Here is a 20345-nt window from a genome sequence, read left to right as displayed (position 1 = left end):
GAATATTTTAATTAAAATATTCAGATTTAAAAACTTGTTTGATTTTCTCCTCCCAGTCAAACGCAGGATCTCTGTCAGCATAAATGCATTTTGTTGCATTTCTGCTTCTTTTATCCCTTAGCAAGTAGCACAGTTCAACATAACCATTACATTCAGGGCGTCTTCCTCTTGTTTCAGACTTCAAAGACCTCCACGAACCCCCATTACCTTCATTTCTTTGTTCTGAGCATCCTTAAGAGAGATTTTAAAAGTCCATAATGGTGAGCAGCACATAAAGATCCACTTTAAAATCCAGATGCTCATAGGTCCTGCATACTTTGCAGTGAAATTAGTTACATGCCACTTCTGTTTCCCAACCAGCTTCCTCCTTTCCATGGCTTTCAAATACACAACATATTTTATTAATTACCCAACTACTGCCTTCTGCCTACTTGTAAAATTGGCTTTTTAACAAGTTGAGGGGAAAAAAAATTGAACTTAATGCTGTCCTTAAGAACCTTTGCTCATTAGTGACTTTTTACTCCACGGAAGATCCAAGGCATTGGCAGGTAAAGAATTAAATGTTATGATCAAGAGGGTGGGCAGCACAGATGGGATGTTCAACCACAGATCTCATTGCAGTGTTGTCAGCTACCTGGTTCTCTCATCACTTGGATGCTGTGCTCAATGCGATGTGATAGGTGACCAAGGTTTCAAAGGTTTATTGTGTTTGGTTCAACTATCCTGAACAATCTTCAGCAATTATCCTGTCCTTACTGAGAACAGAGAAGAATATGTGAAGTACCTGACCTTGCTTGGGTGCCAGAAGCAACACAGCTATGGCATTAGGACCCCAGCATAGACTCTTACTTAATTCTATTTTCCAAGAGTGTTTTGTTGCCAAAATTGAACCCTGTTACCACAACTAAACTGCAGCAGTTCCCCAGTTAACTAGCTTGAAGGAAGCCTCAGTTGTTACTGCTCTGCAGACACACCCTTAATCTTAGAGGCTAAGGCAATGGAAAGACACAATCTTGTGCATTCTTGAGGATCAAATGGCCATATACAGACTTTGGCTTAAAAAGTTCCCTTTTCTGTTATTGTTGTTTGTAGTTATCTTCAAAATACTTCAGCACTGGCTGGGTTGACTGTGTTCAATTCGTCTTCACTGCTGCGTATGTCCTCCACTTAAAGGCAGATGAGTTGACAAAAGGTTCTTCAAACATGCTGAGGGCAGTTATAAAAGTCAGTTATAAAACAGTGAGATAAGGGCAAATATATTGGAGTTGTTTACTGTGGTACCCATTCCACTTGTATCAAGGATAATCACAAAAAAACAGTAAAGAACAGCAAAAACACAACAGGCTTTTTAGCAGGGCTATTTCATATTCAGTCATTAATTTGAAAAAAAAAACCCAAACCACCACATTATCTTGCAGCAGAGAAAAGCAGCATGAAGGGCACAGGCAAATGAACAAAACTTCTTGAACTTAGCGTCCAAATTCATTTATCGAGTATGTAAAATTGTTGACACAGATCTCTCTGAAACTGTACAAATGCACAGTACAGCCATAGCTCAACAAGAGGCAGGAATTGCATTCTCTCCTCTGTGTGCATGCTGCTATGTACAGTATGAGTGTGTATTAATACATATGAATTAAGGATCCTAAATTCTCCACTTGTATTGCAGGCCATCCCCTGCCCCACAGGGTGAATCCCACTGAACAACACTGAGTTCCTACAAAAAAGACATTCTTTTCCTCCTGTCCAGGTGGAACAGTAAGGCCCCACAGTGAAAATCGTGGTCCAGCTACCTTCAGCAAGAGCATGATTTCACACCATGACTGTATATGTACAGATACACATACACATGTCCACACATTCATTCTGTACATATACAAAGGTACACATACATTTTTACATTCTTTGGTGGCAAAATAATAAAAAAACCCAATAAAGCACTGGGTTGCTCAGACTGCACATCTTTTCTTAATGAATCTGCTTCAGAAAAATTGGGTTTGCTGTAACAGGAGTTATTTTGCCTCTTTAAGGACCATTCCTTGCATTGACAAAATGCCATACATTTACCATGACTAAAACAGGGCACAAGAAAAGCCAACGTAAACACAGCTCACATAATGACAGATAATTCAGAGAGCCCCCTCCTACTCACATCAACACACCATGAGAAGAAGAAGCCATATGCTTTCACCTACAAGCACTGAAATGCTTCTTCAGTTACTGTTGGGATGACATGCTGAGCTGTGGCACACTCTTCTTCTGCCCTGGCTGTGGGGTTTTGCTTTTTGTTGTTTATTAAAATTGAACTAACAGAGGACAGGATGTTGGGAGCAGCAGAAGAGGCTGGCAGCTCAATGTCACACTGAAGGGTTGTCAGCCTGTGTGCTTCAGATGAATGGCTCTTCTTGTTGCCGCCTCTGGGATATCAAACCTGCATCTCAGAAGTGCTGATGAGGCCCAGTGCTTTGGCTTCTTCTGGTGTTAGCCCACTTTTTAGTGTCCTTCTCACTGGGCGGTCATGAATTCCAAAAGGAGGCAAAAAAAACCAAAACAAAAAAAAAACCAAAAACACAAAAACAAACCAACAAAGAAAATGCAAACAATTAGAATTGATAATTTCACAAGACTTTCACCTGCAAAAAACCCTGATAACATGCAAGCTCAATCAAATGAAAAGTTGCTATGTACTCAGGGACTCAAGTTCAGAAACACTGAGTAATGCCCTATGGCAAATCCATGGGAGCATCAAGAACTCAGCAACTCCAGTCAGGCAAAAAGACATTTGTCATTTGACATTTAGTCAACAAAAACTTTTAAGGAAAAATACCACAGCATTTCAAGATTTTTTTCTCTGAGATTATATCAGTTGATTTTCAGTTCATAGAAAGTATCATCTGCCCTATTATTTTATAGTTTTATAAGGACCCTTTTAAAAGTCCTTTGCAATCTTTATAGGGCTCCATTGAATTTAGCACTATTAAATCCTATGAGACCCTTTAAATGTGTGAAAAAAACCCACCCCAAAAGGTAGAAAATTAAAAACTTAACTAGTTTATAGTTGATTCAAATCATTGGAACTACTGTTTTCATACATGCACCCCTTTCTTCTGTAACATTCCCCCATACGAGCACTATTTGCGTCATATTTGTCATTAGTAGTCTGCAGCATTTTAGCTGAATTTAAATGATAAATCTAGGCCAAAATATTTTTTATTAATTTCATATAAAGTATTCTGAATGCTAGCCCTGACATAAAAGTTTTAAAACTTGTGATTGCCTTTTTTATTCAGAAACAAGTGACTGTGTGACTGTACACACTGAGCATCAGTGTCCTCCTAGTTTTACTGGTGCCATGATTTTCAGGTGGATGGGCTTTAATTCAAGATGCAAATTCAGTGTTCACTCCCCACTTCGATGATCCTCAAGTACAAAAAGCCAATTGAGAAGTTTAAGCTGCATGCAAAACATAAACAGTGACTTAACTTTGAACACAATATAGTTGGAGCCCCAAAACAGTGAAGTCTTGAGGCAACTAATCTTAGAGAAACCAATTGCAAATAGTGGTCAAGGACTTCTTGCATTACTGTCATTTAGCACAATTAAGACCTCTAACTTATTGAAATATTCCGTTCATGTAACTGAAACTGGGTGGTCACACTCAAGAGTTGAGCAGGAGTGAGACAAGGGAACGGACTGGCATAGAAAACAGAGGGATAAGATAAAGGAAAAATATGGTGTAGTTGAATATTCGGTACCATGCAGGTAGAATGAATGTGATAATATGTTTGATAGTCAAACCACTTTGATCAGTTACCAAGGTTAATCAAATGAGCTGGAAATGTCACGTGTGTAGTTGTACCTCCATTATCAAACTCTTAGTTGAAAACTGTTTTTCAAGGCCCACTCCTTTTCCCTACAGTATTTGCATGCTTATTAGACACCACCAGGAGTCTGCACAGCAGCTTTTTATGATACCCAGTTTTCCCTACCATATTCATCAGCAACATCTTCCAAGTTTACAATACTTAGCTTAAAGCACTACAGGGTTAAATGCAACTGATAAAGGTAAGATTACGAAAGACTAAAAAAGTACTACCACAAGAGAAATAAACTTCAAAAAATGCTCTGGTCTTCTTGGTGAAAAATACCCATCAAGGACTTTTGAGTTAGTCCTCATCACTGGCACCCTTTTTGACATCTCAAATTTGACATCCAAATGTCCATGATGACAAACGTTAATTTCTAGACACAAGCTGTGAAATACCTTAGGGTCTTAAGGGCTCAGTGAATCACCCAATGCTTGTTTCTATATCAAAATAAACTACATCATGCGTGGAGGAACAAATCCAAGAAAGCTGCAGTAAAAACATTTCTGTCATATTAAAAGCAAAGATATTTCCCTCTGCAGTTCACCTGCTTAGCTGCCTGCAGCGCCATACCCTCTATAACACACAGCCAAACATGGACCATAGCTAGCTAGGCCACCAGACAGTAGAGGCATGTTAAAAACTACGCATATAGGAGGCTACACGTTCACAGGGTGACTGTCTAGAAAACTTCCCACTGGCGCAAAAGTGAACTGGAAAACCAAATGCAGAACAAATTTCCAAGTCTTAGACACCTCTGCAGAAGTGTCAAGCCAAATGTATTCATGACTGCCCTCACACATATCTCCAACTCTCTCAGACTACGCTCACTCACTCGCATTTGCAAACTGAGCACAATAACCACTGTAAAATAAAGTTATTTTTTTCTTGTCAGATGGTAAGATAGGAAGAGAACAGAATTGTTATTCCTGTTTGTAACATTTAATAGGAACTGAGGTACTCTGCTAACTCTGATTATGTACTGGACTAAGTAAAATTCTGCTCTTATTTATGACAAGATAAATCTAGAACAACCTTTTTTAGGTCAGTACAGTTACTACTGCAGAAATAACTGGGCTGAGACTGTATTTAATAACTGAAAGGGAAATGTGTGCCTCTATAACTTCCACCCAGCAAAACAGAGTTGTTTAAATTCCTTCATCAGCCTGAGTGACAGGATTACTAGTTTACTAGGAAAAGCCAAAAGGATTCACAAAAACATACAGGTCTCTTTGAAGAAAATTACATTTCTCAATTCAGAAATAATAACCAGGAGTTAAAATACCATGGTAGAACCATCCTCATGAAACAAACAAGGAATCTTCTTTACATTAGACAAGATACATCTCTGAAACTCCAGATGCCTACCTATCAAACATACTAAAGTCTTAGACCGAGGTCCTTGTGCCTGAACCCTTTGGTGACTGAGGAAAAGAAATAGTGTATGCAGCATGTGACAAGGACAAGTGCTCTATTCTGAGTCTGCTGTATGACTCACACAACAGAGGCCAACCCCAGACTTACACTTTTTGTGCTACTGCAAAACAAGTAGGAATGACAATACTCAATGAGTTGCTGGGATGTACGCAGCTGTCATTAAACAATATATCCCTCAGATGATTATTCTAACTTATCTCAGTTCTCCTGTAATACAAAGAATGATAACTTGGATCTAACATATTCCAGTAACCTAAGGTTTTAAGGCCAGCAGTTAGGAGAAAACAGCTCCAAACAATGTAGGACTTTGATGGTCATAATGATACTGTCAAGAAAATAATTAATAAAAAGCAAAGATGTGAAGAATCCTTTCAGTGACAGAATAATTCCCACAAAAACTGACAGCTGCTGACTTGTATAAACTAAGTGGGTGGGGCCAAATACTGCAAAGTACGGTGGCTACTGGCAAGATTAAAGCTGTCCATCATCAACAGGCAACTGGAAGGATAACAGCTGACAGAATCGTGGTCCAGACGCAAATGAGGGAATTCTTGTCCCTAAAATGCAACAGACCAGTCTGACACAGATGAATCCACTTGTAATTTGAAGTAATATGTACAGATGAAGGTAGTCTGATAAAGGGTCTCTTTATATAAAAGTTATACCTAATATATATAAATTAGAGTACAATTACAGTACAAATTACAATTTCCTCATCTGAAGATACAATGGATGGGTGCAGTAGTATATCCATAGTAACGTAAGAACAAGTCCCACCATTCTCTGCACTGGCTTGTAGAATATGGAGGCTTGTGGGTGATGAAGGCAGGAGAAAGCTGAGTTATCTACAGGAGCAGGGAGGTGGGTAAACCTTGTCTTGACATTCTGTTAAACAGATGTCCTCAGTCATTTGTCTATTTCCTCATAAAGTGCTTGGTAGGGTTCTTCTACATTAGGTCATGAACACAGTCATCAAAACTGAATGCAGGGAGATATTTTCCTTCCATGTTTTATAGGCAACGCAAAATTGCATTTCTCAAACTAGATCTTCACTCTCCCTGCTTCACTGAACTCTGTCATGTCTCTAACTGGACTAGACATAATATCTTGGCTTGTAAAACTCTTGGCCTGCTGCAGATCACATTAAACTGAGTTATGGAATGTATTTTGGAGGCAGTGACAATAAAAATAAGACTTTCAAATGACCTTTTAGGTTCTTCAAGCAATTTTTAAAACATTTGCTTAAGAAATATAACATAGAAAATAACTCTTACTCTTGTCACAAGCAAGGCCTGCTGAGATCCCATAACCAAGAAACTAAATGTTGTTTTTCTGGGGTCAGAGGATATGATACTCTTTGTTAATCATGAAATCTAGAATTTTATTTGATATTCTGACAGAATGCAGTGTGCTTATGATGAACTCGATGAATTTGACTCTGACTGTTGGGTCAAAATCTACACAGATACATAGCCCTCACACTACACTGGAAAAGTTTTAAAAAAGAGTAATTCCCCAAGCATAGCTTTGTTAGAAAATATAATTATCTAGGGTTTGGTTGTGTTTTTAAAGAGCAAATATAATTTCTAACTTCCTCTCTCCCTACCTTTTTTTTCTTAAGACTCAACAAACAGTAAAGATCAGTCTGCCTGGCGCCATTTATTCAGGCACTTGCAATGGCTTCTGGCATGTGTGTTTACATTTGTAAGAGTTACTTGTAAAGCAGAATAGATATGACCATTCCTGCTCAAGCGGTCACAGAATGGGTGTCCTTCCTATTGCAAAGACGTGGCAGACACAGAGCTTTCCCACAGTCCCAGATGCAAAGCTAATGCAGCTGTTAGTTGCTGATTTGGAATGAAGAAAATTCCACGTGTCTGTAAATTACACAGCAAGGACAGCAGGAAGGGCAGATTACATGAGACAATACAGGCCGGTTCCATCACCTCAGTTCATTTAATGTATCTTAGTTTTGTTTTGTGTTATCCACACCCGTCTTGCACATGTAGTCTATGTTCTCATATATTTGCATTTAACATATTCTCTTGGACTCTACTCCAATGAGTCCAGAATGGCAATTTGCAACTCAAAAGTTCAATCCAGACAATCTTGCTCATATTTTCTTATTTTAATCCTTTTCTGTCTTTGCATTTTTATGCCACTGATTATATAAGTTATACTTATGTTTAATTATGCATATATCATTGCTGAATATGAGTAGGCTTAAATGCTCAATAGAAATCCTAAAACATTGTGTGTAGAGATTTTCTTCTGGGGATTTGTAGGTGAATTTTTGGATTATATCACACACTTCTCTGAAGAATTACAGAAAACTGAAATGTGGTCTCTGTCTGGGTCAGCCACATAGAAAGCTCACGGAAACAACACATTATTATGTATTACTACTGCCCTGCAGCTTTGCTTTGAGTCCTGTCAGCACTTCATAGATGGCACAAGTCTCTCCTAACAAGAAATTCTGTAGTTCACAACCACCTCTGGGTGTAACTTATGGTGGCTGTGACATAAAGAGGAGTCTAGCAGTGGAAAATGACAAACTGGCACTTCATAAGGAAAGCCTTACTTGTTTTTCATCTCTAGGTGGCTTATGTTATAGGGAACAAAATATAACATTGCTTTAGAGAACCTGGGTTGCATGAAAAGCATACGCATTTTCAAAGTAATATTTAATATGTAGTTGAAACTGTTAAAGTTTCCAACTTCATGTATTTCACAGATCATCATCTACATGATCCCAATAGTAGAGCAGAAAAGAAGATTTAACTCTGTCCTTGAAAGTCTTCTGTGACAAAACCCCCTTAATTTTCAGGACTTATGTGAATTCCACTATAAAGACTTACTATTAAAAGCAATCCTGCTGCCACCTCTCTCATAATTCCTCCCACTTAACTTCACCAGTCAGAAACGATTCCACTATTAATAGGAAAAGCATCAAGAGCATAAAGCTCACCAAGAACTGAATCTGCATGTAAGCACTATATACTGTTTTCAAGACCAGACTAAATATTAACAATGCACAAGTCAAAAAAAGGCAAGAGATGGGATACAAAAAATAAACTATCTAAGTGTTTCAGGCCTGCAATCTTTACATTCCATTTGGAATTTTAAAATGACCCACTAGAAGGGTAGATCAGGCTTATGAACACGGCGATGTCTCTTGGAGAGTGACTTGGAAGAGGAGTGTGACCAAGTTTGACCACTCAGGATCTGTGGAATGCAAATTAATTATCCCCATTAGGAATCCATGCTGGGGAATAAAACAGTAAAAGGCAGTACCTCTACAAACCTATCAGATCAAAAATAACTGTGATCAAAACAATCTTGTAATTACATTAATTGGCTGACGTTATTCTGCCTAGAGAAAGCCATATATATACATACACATATTATTTCTTGGACATGGTGCTGGAGGCAAGATAAATGCAAAATAGCTTTGTGTGAAACATTTTTGTTCATCTTCTAAGGGAGACTTTCCTCCAAACACTTCTGACAGTCACGTCCACGCAAATCCCTGCCTTTCCAACCCCTTCTGCTAATCTACTTGGTGGCAGCAGAGGGCTCTCTTTGGCAGCTGTGGTAGCTCCAGGCTGTTCCTGAAAGTCACAGGAGATCGCTTCTGTTACTGCACTTCTTTTGTAAGGCAGCCTGCATAGCCGCCTTGTACTTGCCTGCCTTTTCTCGTTCTCAGATGAAGTGCTTTGCATAAGAACTCTGCGATTTTGTCAGCCAGATACTCACTGCTGCTGAATTCTTACTTGGATGCTGAGAATCACCGGCTTTCACGAAGGAAGGATAATGCAAATGAGTAAATTTCTGACCAGAGATAAACTTGAAAGTCACTTTAATATAGAAAGAAAGCAAACAAAATACATATCCTATCAATTTTGGACTAACGGTGTGCAATTCAACCATACAATTTTTTTTTAATACTTAAAACTTAGATATCCTAAATTTGGGAATGAATCCTATGTCAAGAATTCAAAAGCCTTTACCTTTAAAATATGTCCATTAAAATGAAAACAGAGGGTAACAAAGATGAATTCACTGATGCAGTGAATGGCAAACTGGCAAAAGTGAAACCAACAATTTGTATGTTTTGTAAGATGCAAACAAATGAAGTAAAGTTAGTTTTTTCTACAGAACTACGTTTGAAAAAGTGCCTAAACTGTATATCATAACAGAAGTATTTATATAGAAATGTCAGTGCCAATATTCTGTGACCTGTGAACATGAACAGCTTTATTTCCTACATATAATACTGACCTCACTTGCTCTTTATCAGCTGCTCATCTCCTGCTAGTTTTTCCCACATTACCTTCAGCATGCCCTTTCCTGAAATTAAGAAAAGTGCCATCTGGCCAAGAAAAGATGGTCAGACAAATTCCAGCACTTGTAAGTTCTTGTCTAGAAGCCCATGGGAAGCTGCATTTGGTTCTCCCAGTGTCAGAAACACAGCACAAGGAGATGCCAATGGTCTATCTATGCTGTGAAATCCTGCTGGGACACAGGCTTCACCTGGACAGTCCCATGAGGTGACAGCCACTCTAAAATCACTAGGACTACCCACTATAGCAGCAGTTTTCTCCTTGTTCCTAAACCCATGTGCTTGGGTAATGTAACATACATGTACATGTGAATGTCTGAGTAGCGTTCATCTTTCTCTTCTCCCTGTAAACTAAAATAAACAGGGATAAAAGATACGTATTTTTTGTAAACATTGCATATTTAATTCTGACTTTCCAGATCAATGCAATGACTTCTCATCCTTTTTTCAGTTGCTGTATTAAAACAGTTCTGTGCAGTTTTGAGCAAATACTAAAATCCACAGTATCTGTAACACTAGTACTGGAATCCAATGTAAATTTAAGGAATGACTTATTGGTACAAGTTGGGTTAATTTTATATCTGACTTTATTTATTAAAAAAAAAGGTGTTTCAATCAGAAAGTTTGAGCTAGGAGCCCCAGAAGAAATAATTTCTATCAGAATAAAACTCATTTGAGAAATGACTTACAGATTCCTCTAAAATATTAACTGGAAAATGAATATAAGCCTCTTTTACAAGCAATTTTTCAAACTAGATTTTTAAACTAAGCTTTAAAAAAACCTTTTGTTTTGAAGGCTACATGATGTAGAACTGTACAGGATGAGTGCAAGCATCCTTTATGGTGCTGGGACCAGGCAAACACTCTTGAACAAACCTTTAGGTATGAAAGATACAAGTTTGAAACTCATGGAGACTGCCAACAAAATATCTAGGCACTATACATTTGAACACTCAAAAAGCGGAATGTCTACCCCTGTCTGTCAAGATCAGATATCTTAAAAGAAAGCTATAACCTCTCCCCCAAAACAAACACAGTAAAGTAGAAACTGAACACTTATAAATAAATGTGTACCAACTTAGAAACGGTACTAATATCAACAATCACAATTATATATGTCAATATGTCATCAATTACAATGGACAAAACTGAAAATATGCAACCAGCTATTCAGCCTCATACTTTAAATACATACACTGATTTACAGCTATCAAAACTCAAGATAAGTGCTATGGGTTATGCAGCTAATAGCTTAGTGGCTAATGGTTATGCCACATAATAGCTGGTATGGTCGTATTTGATCAAAGGTTGGACTTGATGAACTTGGAGGTCTTTTTCAACATGAATGATTCTATACTTCTATGCTTCTATCCTCTCCTGTTTGTTCTCCCATAGCTGTTGATGTTGGCCTCTGGCACAGATGAGATACAGGACTACACAGACCTCACCCTGCTCAGGTACATCAATTTCTACAGTTCACTGTAGTCAACTGCATTTATTATTCATTCATTACCTATTATTAGTAATTTTAATTTATTGTTAGTGTTTTTATTTATTGTAGATCATGGAGTTTAGTTCTCCAATTTTTGAAAAGATCTTGCCATCCTAAGGATGAAAGAATGTATTACTAAAAAGGCATCCAAGACACCAGCTATCTTGGTATCTAATAGAGATAACCTTCCAGCTGCCATGCTTTGTCTCACATTCTGTTTTCGTTCAATAATTACATTTTTATTAACTGGGTATTGACTTTCTGAAGGCTCAGTGCTTTGTGTAAGAACAGACTTTGATACTGAAAACCATCAGTGATACACTTACTTTTTCTAAACACAAAGAGTAGTTCCTAAATATGCATCACTCACTAAATTATTCTGCCCTCTCCTCTAACTCCTGATAGGATCCAGCTATTAAAATCCTAAATAATTAATTGCAAATTCTAAGTGAAGTTGCTTGCCTTTAAAGCATTTTATATAGATTTTCTTTTTGTAAAGTTTTCATTTTTTAAAAGTATAATTTCCATTAACTCCTGCTTTTAGTCAGGCTATAAATACCAGAATAGTCTCCCTCCTGGTATTTTGGCACTTCTGTATCTTTTCAAAGCCAGAAAAAGTAAGTGGAGAGACACAGAAATGAAAAATAATGAAAACCAAAGAAAATAAGAAGAAAAAGTTAAATAAAGTGCCCTATGAATGCTCAACAAAAAATGCACACCTTTGGATTCAAGTATCTCCCATATAGTATCTCGTTTGCTTACAAACATGTTTATTCCAAATCAGCCCTGCATGTGTTACCAAAACTTGTCTAAAGCTGGTCTTCACGCCTGGTCCTTTGGCAGAGCTCTTTCCCACGTTTTGGCACCTGATGATAGCATGCTGATTCCTATTTCATTTTTACTGAAGGTGAAATTTAGTATGAAATACCCGACCTTGGATGTTCTGTAGACAAATTTAATCCACTGACCCTGAGTTTATTTGTCCAAAATGCAGATAAACTCGACTCAATTCCTATCTCCTCCGTGGTCCACTTGTGTAAGTCTGATGCAAGATTACTTGGGTGGTGCTTCAGATCCATTTCTGCATAATAACTGTAAGAATTTTTTACTCCCTGCAAGCTATCATGCAAATAAATCAATAAATCCTTATGAGATGTTTCCATATCTCAAGGGTCTGTCACAGGGTATATTATTAGGCTAACATGTGATTTCAAAGTCTGATAAAAGAACGAGGCATTATCATGTCTCTCCTCTCTCTTTTTTAAACATCACAAATAAGTTTGATCAAGTTATCTCCTTCGAATATTAGATTAAACTGATATTAGATTAAATTAGATTCAATTATTATCTGCTCTGAACCCACTTCTCTAACTGAAATCTAAAGCAGATTTTCAATTCTAATAAAATCTAGGAGAAATAAGAGTGCACAGACATACAGACACTCTGAGATGAAACCATGCGTGGGAAAATGAGCCTCTTGCTCTGCGACCTCCCCATGCAGTGTCACCAGCAGCATCCAATAAAACCATCACTGTGCTACTCACCATCAAAAATCAGTCACACCTGGGTCTTACATTATAGTTTACCATTCTGAGTCAGATGAAGATGTAGATGCAAACAGCGCTGCCTAGTCAAGCCATCTTTAAAGAGCTCTTTCCTTGATGCAGTTACCTGCTTGCTAGGAAGCCTGAGTCGGGATCCCCACTTTTTGACCACTGCCTTGACTTTAGGGAGCCCGAAGATGCACTTTCAAGCACGAATGTTGCTAATAATAACAATTCATAAAGAAGAAGGAAAATACTTGTACGTTCATGTTTTAGCCTTAAGGTAATTACTAGTCAGCTGGTCTAGTTTTACTACCCTGTGGCTTAATCAGCATTTGAATCAGATAATGAATCCTTAGGACTGTTGAATCCTCGGTCCTTTTTCAGAGCCGTGCTATGGCCATTCACAGAGGTCAGAAAATAAGCCTGTTTGGCTCAACATTCACAAGTGTTGCTCTGCGTATGCCAGAATTACTGAAAATATCTTCCATATGCTTATTCATGTTTATTTAACTGAAGTATGATTTTTCATGGGGCCTCTGGTGGTCTAGTGGTTAGGGTGCAGGACTCTCACTGCTGCGACCTGGGTTCGATTCCCGGCCCCCCGGGCAGATGGAGCTCGTTAGCCCTGTGAGGCAATCCATCTAAGAGAAGGTCACTCTAAACAAACCTACGTCCTGAGACCCTCACTGCCACTGTCCAAGCTTGCTCTGCCCCAGCAGATGAACCTCAGGATTAAAGGGTGGGCTCAGTTCAGCGCACGCTGTGTCTCACCTAAAAAATCCACTGCGCAGGCTCGAAGGGTTAATGACCTTTCCCAAATCTTCGCTCGTGAAGACTGGCCGTTATTATATTATATATAATTTTTCATAGTGCTGATTCATAGGAATTGTATCATTCTCCTGAGACAGACCCATCCAGTTCAATGAGATCAACACAGAGATGGCACCTCAGCAAGAGTCTAAACCTGAGAAGACTGATTTTCTGTTAAGGGATGGATATTTAAATAAATAGCCAGGACAAATAAGAAAACAGCATTATCTTCCTATTTTCATAGAATCATAGAATATTCTGAGTCGGAAGGCACCCATCAGGACCATTGAGTCCAACTCCTGGCTCTGCACAGGACACCCCAAGAATCACACCATGTGCCTGAGAGCATCATCCAAATGCTTCTTGAACTCTGGCAGCCTTGGTGCTGTGACCCTAGGGAGCCTGTTCTAGTGCTCAGCCACCCTCTGGGTGAAAAACCATTTCCTGATATCTAACCTAAAGCTCCCCTGACTCTAACTTCATGTTATTTCCTCGAGTCCTGTTGCTGGTCATGAGAGTGAAGAGATCAGTACCTGTCCCTCTGCTTCCTCTCGAGAGGATATTGAAGACTACAGTAAGTTCTCCCCTTAGTCTCCTCCAGGCTGAACAATCCAAGTGACCTCAGCTGCTCCTCATAAGGCTTCCCCTCTAGATCCTTCACCATCCTCGCAGCCCTCCTTTGGATGCTCTCTAATAGCTTAATATCTTTCTTATATCTTTTTGGTGCCCAAAACTGCACACAAAATTAAAGGTGAGGCTGCACCAGTGCAAAGCAGAGCAGAGTAGGACAATCCCCTCCCTTGACCAGCTGGTGATGCTTTGCCTGATAACCCCCAGGGCACGGTTGGCCCTCCTGGCTGCCAGGACATTGCTGACTCACATTCAAGTTGCCGTCAACCAGGACCCTCAGATCTCTTTCCACAGCACTGCTCTCCAGCCTCTCATTCCCTAGTCTGTACGCACAACCAGGGTTGCCCCGTCCTAGGTGAAGAATCCAGCACTTTCCCTTGTTGAATTTCACATGGTTGGTGATTGCCCAGTCCTCTAATTTGTCAAGGTCTCTCTGCAGGGCCTCTCTGACCTTGAGGGAGTTGACAGCTCCTCCCAGTTTTGTATCATCTGCAAACTCGCTTAGTATCCCTTCCAGTCCTGCATCCAAGTCATTTATGAAGATGTGGAAGAGCACAGAGCTGAGGATGGAGCCCTGTGGAATCCCACTAGTGACCAGTTATCAGTCTGATGTTATCCCATTCACTTTGTGTCCGACTTGTGAGCCAGTTGCTCACCCATATTTTCTCTTATGGAGTTTTGGGGGGGCTCTTTAATTAAATGCACTTAAGTAAAATGTTTATTTTATGAATGATACTGCTTTACTGATCTTTATGTGTCTTCTGTTGCCTCAAAGCTGCTGTGGCTCTAAGACTTATCTTTTGTCTCCCCCATTTTGAAACAATTGCCACAATTGGCTGGTTCATCATGGTGTGAAACTCTCATTTAGTAATGTGACTTTCTAAGCAGCATTATTGTTTATAAAATTTCTTCTCTTACCTCACTTCTTGTAATCTTCATAGCAAACTCTCCTTATCTACCTTATATTAATATTTTTTAATGCAGCTCTCTGTACTAAATAACATTCTTTCTTGACTGATTTTTGAAATCTCAGTGGTGTCTTATACAGAGGATTTAATTTTTATTTCCCCAAATCTACTGGTGCAATGCCTGTAACATTGTTTTGTAAGCTCCTAGAAATTAACTTCAGCAGTTAGATTAACTGAAATTTGGACTATCAAATAGAGTGATACTTAAAACTTCCTTATCCCAACTTTCCCTTGCACTCATTGTTTGTTATGGCACCATTTGTGAAGGCTATCCTAACCTTGTAGGAGAACCAGGCAATCCTAATTATTTTATTTTTTTATTTCTTTGCTAAGTTGAACAGATCCCCATAACGTTATTAAAAACCTTCAACTTTCAACTTTAAACCAGCAGAAGCTTCTCATTGCAACTGGTCTTGAAGCTATCTTTGAATGATTACCTTGAGGGGGTGATAGAGCATTTCAGTTTCTGTGGCTTAATGAGTCCTGTGGTTTTCTGATGAACAAGTACAACTGTAATGTTTTCTCATATATAATGTCACTCCACTGCATCTGGTAGGCAGGTAACTGAACACCTGTCATAAGGCAGTGACTTCCAGTTGGTTACTGTACTTCTAATTGCCAAATTTTATCCTTAAAACCTTCCACTGTGTAAAGGTCTAACACAGACTTAACTTCTCTCTCTTCAGATCATCACAGGAACTCAGTTGTTATGCACTTAGCATATTCCTTAGACTTCTGTAATCCACTTCAGCTCCCACTGAACAAATTCCTTCCTACCAGGTCTCAGTGAGCTTCAGTCATATCATGACTTATCAGTGACCTTCCTATCTCCAACCAGTACATACATATGTTTCCATTTATCTTTTGTTGGATGACTCACTGACTTATTCCTCCTTCCCTTTTACAGTTCTGCTGCTTTCTCTGAGCTTTCAAACTCTTTTACCTCATTACAACCTAAGCTCTCTGCATACCAGATATGTTCATACTTCTCAAAAAACACAAAAGGTAAAATGGTTCAAATGAACATGTCAAAATGTCTCATTTTCCCATTACAAGTACTTCCTGAATTGAACATAACTTTTTCCATATTCCTGTTTCTGCTTTCCCCTATAAATGACCTGAGTTGTTTTTTTTTTTTTTTTTACTTCACATTTTTCTGTGTTCTTTAAGGCAAAAAAAATCCCTTGCCAGTGAGAACCTTCTGCCTGAATCACAGGAAATGTTTACAGTGCAATTGCATATAAATCTTTTGGGTTTCTGATTTTGCTAAAAGCATATCTCAGTTCATGTTCACTAAAATCTTTGCTGAATGCTAAGTAAGCCTGACAAGATTTCCAGTTCTGCACTGAAAGCAGTGAGACATATGCAACCTGATGCACAGAGAAAATCATTCCTTTCAAGTGAATTTCTCTTTGATGTCCATGAACAGATTGAANGGAGCCTGAAGATTGAAGGTGGTGAATCAAACACATCAGAAAGTAGGGTCTCTTTGCTCTGCAGACAATAAATATCATAGTGTTTGCTAATCTAAATCATTAAGGTATGACTAAAAATCCACTTTTTAAAATGTTTCTGTGTTTCTACCTGAAACCTTCTGCTCATTTATTAACTCACATCATGGATTAACAAGGGCTGATCTCTGTTCATTTCCTGGAGATGTCTCCTGAGTGGAGGTGCCACTCAGTGCACCTGAGTGTATTTTAAAGCTAATCTACTTCATTAGTTCATCATCCAGGTATACTGACTATCTATCTGAGTGAAATAGTTTAGTTAAGATATTCTCCTTCCACACGTCTGCACATGTCAGCTGAAAGGGACACTAAACTACTGAACTTTATATTTGTTTTGAAACTGCCTTTTAATCCACTTTAGAGTCTCATCCAGATCTTGAAGAAAAAACAAGCAAAAGAGTTGGATTGTATCATGATTAATTACAATGGAAATCAGTCCCAGCCTAAACATTTACTGAATGTTTAACCTCTGTTAATGTTTTTACTGAATATAAAAGAAAGTTCCATTGAAAAATATATAGTATTTTAATCATAATTATCCTGTTTTGTTTTCCCTTCAGCAAGTGCTTCCTTGGGAAAAAAGTACTTTTGATATGTGTGTGCATGAAGATAGTGTTGCTAACAGAGGAAATATCTTATCGTGGGATACACCACAGAAATAGGCAGACATACAGGAGGTTTATTTCATATGCACAAGCCAACTGGGGCAGTCAGCACGTGCAGAACACCAGAACTGTGTAGGGAAGTGGGTAGCAGCAGAAGGTGATGCCACAAAGAGGTAAGGCACAGTGTATGACAGAAAGTAAGACAGACAATCCAGTGTCAGCTCATTTTCTTTGCTTAGAGACTGGCTCATCTAACCATAGTGTCTATTTTGCCTTTGCTCTTGCCACATGCAGAAGTTCCTTTCTTAGCATGTTGGGGAAAGTGAATATGCTTTCAGCACATGCTAGTTTATAGCAATACCAAATGTTTTTGAGCATCCATTATGTTAGAACAGTTCCACAAAGAAGAAAATCTGTGTCATTTTTCACTCACTGTTGTTGACTCCTCTTTGTCCTAACTTCCCAGAAATGCTAAAAAGATGGATGGAAAGGTAGTCAAAAAGCCACATACGGTGAATGACATTAAACACTAAATCTTACGATTTTTGGATACTTATCCTTCTCATAGTAATTACAGTAGTCTCTGCACATGAGGGGAAAAAAAAAACAAACCAGAAAGGTTATCACCTCTTACACATTGTATTTACTAAAGCACGAAACCAAATTCCTCAAACTTGGGTGCTCCAGCTCAGCCCCACGGTCACACTACATCATTGAAAGACCACAGACCACCTTATAAATGTGCTACCTTTTCTTCCCAGTGGAAGTTAAACTCCTCTATAACCACTTTGCAGCCAAGCAGCAGTAGACATTTTGTTTTCAGGGCTGCGGAAAGATAGCACACAGCACGAGAGAGAAAGATTTTAAAAGGTGAAATATCTCAAGCTACTTTTTCCTTTATGAATAAATTCAGCTACAGATACAGCTATTAATCTTTATGCCAGTTCACCAAAAGTTATAGCATTTTAAGCAGTCTCCATTTGAGGTCCTGACCTAACTTCTCTAGTTACACGTAAGTACTGTCATCAGCTCTGAAGTACCATAAACCATTCTTCTCTTACTGCTAAGGACATTTCAAGTTCTGTAGAAGACTGAGCCATCCACTGCACACAACATTGTTTAAACAGTAGTAAGAGGAACACAAGCCAATCATAAGTACACACTCAAGCAACTATGAACTACCAATGTACGTCTGCCTATTAAGGCCTGGTTCCTACACCGATATACATAAATATTTGCATGTTTGCTTATTTTGAGAAATTTAATAGCCATATACTCACATGACTTCCTATTTGCTCGTGACCGCTTCCTCTCTCTAGGCACTGCTCGCTGGCTTGGCACTTGGGTGGCGGACTTTACAATGCGATCCATGATCTCATCCGCTGCGTCATCTGTTGCATTTGGTGAATCATCATTGCCAGCGTTCCATGAACCAATACGGCCTGGAAAAGTCCAGCAAGTGAATTAAAGGGAAAAGAAGAGAGAAAGTCTTTTGAGTCACTTTGGTTTTGTAATTGGGTTTTTTGGGAAATTGCAGCAGGCAGCTCAGTCATCACAGCTTCAATTTGACCAAAGAAGACTTTTCCTAATGAAGAATATTTCTAAATAATACCCTAGACTCTTTGCTGTATCAGCAGAGAACCAAGAGCTCAAAAGCAATTATAATGTGTATATATATATATTTTTTTTTATATTCCTTTCAGCTTCAGAGTCTTGCTCTTGACCATACAACTGGCAAATGTCTGCTAGAGGCTGCCTATAAGCCAAGGATGACTAGTGTGTTTCCCTCTCCCCTTGTTATGCAGATACTAGAAGACACGTGATAGGGATTGATGCAAATCAGAAACACAGGTCCTTTGTACCGAAAGAGAGACAGAATAAATTTACAAGCGTTTGTATCCCAACCTAGTGCAAAGGAGACATGAAAAGGCCACGAAGTGTTGTTTGACATGTCTCATTGTCCCTTTCACAAGGAAGAATTCACCTTCGCATCACAAAGCTGTATGTGTTCTGGCACAACTGCATTTGCTCTGTTATGAGCAGAAAAGGAAGAGCTGTTGGCAAGTTGAAAAGCTAAATAAGCAATTTTGGTTAAAACCACAAACAAACAAGTGAGCCATGTTTCCAAATCCAAGGCTCTGGCACTCCTTACTCCACAAAGCTCTGCATGACACATCTTTGGGTTACTCCACTACTGACTGCTGTTCTGTGTGCTTTTTGTTTTTAAAGAATTTGAAGGCTGGTGTGCTGTGTGAACACTGACAGTGAGCTTTGCAAAAGCGTGGGTGTAATAGAATTGCCAAAAATCACTAACGAGGCCAATCTATATCACATCCCTGAAGTCAATAAACAACAGCTTTGATTAGGCCTTTGCTCTGCTGCTTGTCTCCTGGCTCTTGTCAGGAGCAGTTGTATTACAATAGCGCTCCTGACAAGCTTCTGTCTGGCTCACCCATCTTCTGCCTCTGCTGCTCTTCAGGAGAATACAAACAGACCCTCACAATCAGGACACACGGCTCGTTAGCATTCAATGGATTATTTCAGCTGTTCAGCTTGTTGCAGTGCAGCTTGAAGTATTTAATCTTTGTACTTCAGTTAGCTGACTTGCTTCTTAAATTGGGGCTGTGAAACCTCTAAATTAGACAGGATCATGGTTTCAAGCCTTAATAAACTACGCACACAGAAACTTAGTGGTGGATGCTCTGGATGTGCAGTCAAACCAAAAAAGAGTCAGGAAAGTGTAAGATATCCAGATGTGAGGGAGAAAAAATACCTAAGCAGGAAACTGAAGACTTGAATTTTGGTGCATCACCTTCACTCCAAAACCATCTTCGGTGGATTGCAGGTATGGAAGAAGTGAGAAGAAGACAAAAGAAAATACCCACTTCTTTGCAGTTTCGGAGGGTAGTGGTTAAAAGATTCACCATCTTTTTGCTATCCATTTTCCTCTACCCAATCATTCATTTTATAAAATGCTGCAAGGTCTTTTAGATTCAATTTGAATTGCTACTTTCTATCTGCTTCTATTGAAAATAAAAAGAAAGTCACATCATGGATTCCCCGGATGCCCCATTTTGCTTTCATGATGAGAACAAGAATAAAAATTGGGGTTCTAGAGGGCAGTCACGATCATGGTG

General features: G+C 38.9%; 1 protein-coding gene across 10 annotated transcripts in view; it reads right to left on the bottom strand.

Moving 5' to 3' along the window:
- Nucleotides 1–6: 6 nt before the first annotated feature.
- Nucleotides 7–20345, bottom strand: part of FHOD3 (formin homology 2 domain containing 3) — a 385562-nt gene continuing 365223 nt past the window's right edge. For 9 of the 10 annotated variants that reach the window (XM_017814946.1, XM_017814947.1, XM_017814953.1 and 6 more), the window contains 2 exons: nucleotides 18489–18650; nucleotides 7–2508 (listed from right to left, as the gene is read on the bottom strand). In XM_017814946.1, coding sequence (XP_017670435.1) covers nucleotides 2426–2508; nucleotides 18489–18650 — 245 coding nt within the window. In that variant the 3' untranslated portion in view covers nucleotides 7–2425. Of the gene's footprint in view, nucleotides 2509–17641; nucleotides 17680–18488; nucleotides 18651–20345 lie in introns of all 10 variants that reach the window. The other variant, XM_017814949.1, reaches the window with a different exon arrangement.

Source organism: Lepidothrix coronata, unplaced genomic scaffold, assembly GCF_001604755.1.
Source record: "Lepidothrix coronata isolate B3197 unplaced genomic scaffold, Lepidothrix_coronata-1.0 Scaffold47, whole genome shotgun sequence".
NCBI classification, from domain to species: domain Eukaryota; kingdom Metazoa; phylum Chordata; class Aves; order Passeriformes; family Pipridae; genus Lepidothrix; species Lepidothrix coronata.
This window is presented reverse-complemented; position numbering and strand designations above follow the sequence as displayed.